This window comes from Sinocyclocheilus anshuiensis, unplaced genomic scaffold (assembly GCF_001515605.1).
Source record: "Sinocyclocheilus anshuiensis isolate Anshui unplaced genomic scaffold, SAMN03320099.WGS_v1.1 scaffold775, whole genome shotgun sequence".
NCBI classification, from domain to species: domain Eukaryota; kingdom Metazoa; phylum Chordata; class Actinopteri; order Cypriniformes; family Cyprinidae; genus Sinocyclocheilus; species Sinocyclocheilus anshuiensis.
Genome location: NW_015552614.1, coordinates 1,291,645 through 1,297,363, shown reverse-complemented (window position 1 = coordinate 1,297,363; position 5,719 = coordinate 1,291,645). Strand labels below are relative to the sequence as shown.

Below are 5,719 nucleotides of genomic sequence, written 5' to 3'. Positions count from 1 at the left end.
CATTGTTATACATACTGATGAAAACATGTTCCAGTGTAAAGGCACGCAGGCATATGTGCATCCATCTGCTTGAGCTGTCTAAATATAACAGCCTGAAAATCCTAAAAACAGCACTTTTTTTCCGCCTTCGGGCATCCTAGATCCGTTTCCCCACTTCTTGGCGCTGAACGCGGCTCTTGCGTCATGGGCTTTTACATCACTCCCTTCAACCTGTCCTGTTCTTACAGCGGCTTCTACGTCTTTTTACGCAATCCTATTGTAAAGTGATTCCCACCCCAATTTCGTGAGCTGCACGACAGTGTTACTCGATTGGAGGTTCTGCTTGTAATTTGCGGTGGGCGGGACCCGGGCGCTCCGCTGGATATATTACGCGGGGCACCTTGGAGAGAGCCGGGTACGGCTCCATGTCACGGTGGGCTTAGTGCTCCAGGAAGGGGTGTAGTGTTCCAAAGGAAGCAAGAAAGGAGACACGAGGGAATTCGCTGCCCAAGGGGATAAATCAAACCTTACAGTACATCATGCCCGCTCAAGATAAAGATGAAGGAGGATGGAAGAAGTTTTTATGGGATTCGGAGAAGAAGGAATTTCTGGGACGCACCGGTGGTAGTTGGTGTAAGTATAACCTATTATAGATGTCATATCGACAGTATTGCTCGATTTCAGCACGTTGGACAGCGCTGTGATGCCCGTCATCGCCGTTTCTATAGCAGCAGGTACAGATAGACTGCCAGTCTGGTCACGAAGCAACCTGTATGATTTGACTTTGCAGCAAATGTCTCACGGACTTTCATATATCGATATTCAGGCTTAACGCACGATTTGCAGTGGTAACGGATGTATTCTGATGATTCAAAGCATTTTTAATAAGTAGGCTTATTTGTTGCTGTTTGTCTGTATCCCACCTGTTTCGTTGAGATCATTTAGTCTTTAGACACGCTTTATGTGTTTTCATTTTTTCTTTCTACATATAAAGATATATGAATATATAATGAATGCTCTGCGTTAATTCGAAACTAGTGGAGGAGCAAAAGGTCAACAAAGCACAGCTTCAGATTATTGATTAGTTCGATTTTTGCTGCTCAATGCTAAAATTAAATTTAATAAAATGATTTTCCTCCTCAGAAATAAATAAATAAATCAATAACGAGATGGTTAAAGGCTTGTGTTTTTAAAACACTGATAGTTTCCTGTCTGTGCTTGCCATGAAATCAATCAGCGTGTCCTTTAATTAGCATACTTGTCATTTTTAACGTGATACACGTGGAAAGGGTTAAAAATGCATCATTGTTCAAGGTGACTCAAGGTGAAAGGCCTAGTCTTTTGTGTCTGACTGATTCATCTATGGTTGCACTGAATATTGACGTCATGTATTTGAGGTAGCTACAGTTTCTAATTGATGCCTTTAGTTTTACAAATGTAGCCTGCCTAATGTCTAAAGTTTACTCCATTGTCTTGGTAAGTAACTGAATCTTGCTTTCCACTTCATATAGTTTCATTTCAAAGTGCCTGAATGTGTCTAGCCAGTCGAGTGTGGATATAAAATCCATGCAGGAGCTATTAAGTGTAAAGTTCCTGACAATGGGTTTCCAAAATGAGTTGTGCGTTAGCAAAGCAATGCATAATTAGCTTCCAGATGAGGACGAACACATATAATCCTAGAAATCAGTTCATCTCCTGAGATTTCTGATGGCCATTACATCATCTAATACGTTGACATTCGCTGGGCTTTAGTCCCAATGACCCTCTGACATTGCACTCCTAACTGCACATGAGTAACTGAAATTGAGTTTAGCACTGTAATGATTTCATTGGAACTAATTCGAATGTGCATCATCTGGACAGGCTGTCAGTTAATTATTTTGGGATAAAGTGAAAAGACTGGTTTGACTGGTTGGGAAAGAACTGAATATATGACCATACTGGTTTTACTGCTCTGCGATGCCCCTACACATTGTTGATGTTTGAGACATTGAGATTACTCATCATGTCCTGCCATGCTGGCACCTCTATATTTTCTGGGGACAGACTGAGGACATCTGTATTGCTGGTGTGGTGTCAGCAGATTCGCCTGTTTGATGTAGCATCAGTGGGCTTCCTGGGATCAGACTGTTCCAAGTAGTCATTTCCAATAATACTCTTTCTTTTATGTATAAATTTAGTGTTGTATATGTATAAATATAAGTTTTATTATTAGACTTCGATACTGTTCCAGTAAACATTTGTGGATTTGAAGTGTCTTTTCTCTAAGGAAAGAGCACTTGCTTTATTGCATAGAATTATCAAGCATCAATTAAAATATAAAATTATCAAAACCAAAAGCACATCTATAACAAAAAAACTATCATCATTAAATACAATAATGACATCAGAATTGCTACTCAAAATGTCTTCACATACTAAAATATGTCCTGTCTCTCTCTTTCTGTCTCCACAGCAAAAATCTTCCTCTTTTATCTCATCTTTTATGGCTGTCTGGCCGGGATCTTTATCGGCACCATCCAGATTCTTCTCCTCACCCTGAGCGATTACAAACCCACCTGGCAGGACAGAGTAGCTCCTCCAGGTAACAATTCTATTGTGGTGACTGTCCTGCCTTTTATATCTTTCTTATCATTTATTGTGAGTGTAAATTGAAGTTGAAGTTGAAGTAATATCAAGGGGTTTTATGAAGCCCTAAGGGATCATAATGGAACTCCATGGGGCCAAATTAAATACAAAGTGTACAATTAAAGAAAGAAAGAAAGAAAGAATACAATTACTGTAATTTTTTATTATAGAAAATTGGGCATTTTTTTAAATTCATACTTTTTAGAACATTTCGTGGAATAATTAGAATTTTCATACACTAAAAAAATATTTTTTTAAAACACTGTAAATGAACAAAGACTATTGGAATATGTTTTAAAAGAAAATACTATTTCAGTTTTTCAAAATGTCGTTTAATTCAATGCATTACTTGCGGTTTCTTTGTAAATAATTGTGAAATTTACTAGCAAATTCTGAGTAAAAAAAATTTCTACCCCAATTTTTTTTTTATAATAAAATGTTTTTATATACAAACAAATAGTTTGTATGTTGAAGTATCTCCTATTGAACCAGGGAGTTTTGCGTCATTTTAAACAGATTTATTAGGTCAGGTGAATTGGACATTTTCATGCAAGAGAACATTTTAATGAACAAAAATTTGTATATGTGATTTTGTTATGTGATTTATTTTTTATCCATTTTCCTGCTACAGAATTGTTTTAAAAGCCAAAACTAATTTTGTTTTCATGGGGTTTGAAAGGTTAGCCCATTAGCCAACATAAAATTTCAGGGGGTTCTTAAAGGGTTAGTTCACCCAAAAATGAAAATTAGCCTGTGTTTTACTCACCCTCAAAGCATCCTAGGTGTATGTGACTTTCTTCCATAATAAAACGTGCCTCACACGGCTCCGGGGGGTGAATAAAGGCCTCCTGTAGTGAATCCATGCATTTTTGTAAGATAAATATCCATATTTTAAACGTAATAAACACATTTTTCTCACTTCCGCTGACTGTCATACGTGGAAGCCGTTCCGGCGGATGACTTAAGACGTCGGCGTTGAGTGATTAGTGACGAACACGGAGACAAAACAAAACGCCGTTCACGAATTAGAAGCACGAAACGAGGATTTGTAAAGAAAAATGTCGGAGGATTTCGATATAAGCCAAGAGGAGACTGGTTTTCCTTTGCTAAAGTACGGAAAGTTTGTTTCCTTTGCTCCTGCATTTTTCAGAGGCGCGTGCACGACGCATACGTCTTACGTCATCCGCCTGCACGTCTTCCTCGTACCACAGTCAGCGGAAGTGAGAAAAAAGTGTTTATTACGTTTGAAATATGGATATTTATCTTACAAAAATGCATGGGTTCGCTACAGAAGGCCTTTATTCACCCCTGGAGCCATGTGAGGGACATTTTATTACGGATGCTCGCACTTTATTTCACATCTTCTGAACTGTTGACAACCAACACCCGCTTACCCCCATTGAAAGGCTTGGAGGGGCCAGGACAATTTTTAATATAACGTCTGAAAGAAGAAAGTCACATACACCTAGGATGCTTTGAGGGTGAGTAAAACACAGGCTAATTTTAATTTTTGGGTGAACTAACCCTTTAAGGTCATAGATTTTGGTAACCAGTCTGGTTCCCTGACGAGAGCTTGGACTCGTTGTTCCTGTCACAGTTGCTGTTCCTCTTGCAGTTTAAAGTGAGGCTTGAAGGATTGGATCTGTCTGACAAAAATTTGGTGGGTTCAGAGATCAGATCAAGGGCTAAGAGAGTGCTGGGCTCTTGGGAATTGATCATCTGACCATTTTACATCACAGCTGATATATTTCACGTTTTCTTGGTAGAACAGAAGGCATGTGAAGTTAAGGGGAAACAGACTGACTATGACAACATATACCTTTCAGACACATTAGAACTATGAAACACTTTGTAGAGAAACTGATGGCTTTCCTCTTGGCAAGGCTTATTTAGGAAAACTGATCATGGGAAGCATCAGAATGATTCAAAACATGTATTTCAGCATTCATTCTCTTTTTCCCTCTAACAATCACAGCATGTTCCTCTATGATTTATTTACATCTCTGAGTCACTGCGAGATAAGGGAGCTTTACTCAAGCTTTGTGTACTGCAAACTGTTTTCAGGACATGCTGTCTTTCATATGTGACTTTGTAACAAAACATGTAATTTGATTTCATTGACAATGCAGAACCACTTCAGTTATCAAATAGATTCTTCAGATAGGCTTTGTTCATTTTGTCAGTTCACCGGCCTTTACCTAATGCTAATATTTTGTGCATAATTTCATACTAATAAAAAGGCAGTTACTTTGTGAAGATTAATGCGATTCTAAAATGACAAAGTATTAAATAACAGGGTTGCATTATTTTGCTTATTCCTTTTAATAAAGGAAAAAATAACTTTGTACATTTTTATCTCTTAATATGATTATTAAAAGCTTATTAGATGTACAGTCGATCACAAAATTTAGAAACATTCTTTTGCGATTTGCCAAACAAATTCTTGCATGAATCATTCAACATTTTGGGGAGGTTAAACAGCTGTTAGAGGTTAAACTAATGTTAGTTATGAAATTTTTGAAGGCACACTTTATCAAGACTTGACAGAATTCTTCAGAATTGCACAATGATTGCTGATATTGCAAAGAAGAATTAGAGACAACCTGAAAGAGTTAAAGATTTTAATACATACGAGTCAAATGAGAGAAGTCCAAAGATTTACTGTCCGACAAATATGTCTCTCCAAAAAAGCAAATAAATTAATGTAAATATATCTGAATTCCTTGTATTTGTGTTATTTTATCTGTGCACAGGGCTTACTCACTACCCACGTTCAGACAAGGCTGAGCTGATCATCAATCCGGAGGATGATGATACCTACAGGACATACATCAAAGCCATGAAAGAATTCTTAGAATCCTATGACACAGAAAAACAGGGGGACCTAATGACGTTTGAGGACTGTGGAGGTACTAGATTACACATGTGTCTTCTGTTACTTGAGTCCCAAATGAATATAGATGTTTTCTCAGCAGGATCAAGGTTTTCATTAGCCTACCAAATGTAATATTCACAAACTAAATACTAGAAAATATTATTAATTATTCCACACACTGTTTTTATACTTGTATATGTTTTCAATGATCTCTTTTTCACGTGCCTTTGAGAAAAT

General features: G+C 37.5%; 1 protein-coding gene across 1 annotated transcript in view; it reads left to right on the top strand.

Moving 5' to 3' along the window:
* The first annotated feature begins 399 nt into the window (after positions 1 to 399).
* LOC107665977 (sodium/potassium-transporting ATPase subunit beta-233-like) overlaps positions 400 to 5,719 on the top strand; it is a 7,705-nt gene continuing 2,385 nt past the window's right edge. The window contains exons 1-3 of the mRNA XM_016457070.1: positions 400 to 612; positions 2,435 to 2,563; positions 5,361 to 5,516. Coding sequence (XP_016312556.1) covers positions 519 to 612; positions 2,435 to 2,563; positions 5,361 to 5,516 — 379 coding nt within the window. The 5' untranslated portion in view covers positions 400 to 518. The remainder of the gene's footprint in view (positions 613 to 2,434; positions 2,564 to 5,360; positions 5,517 to 5,719) is intronic.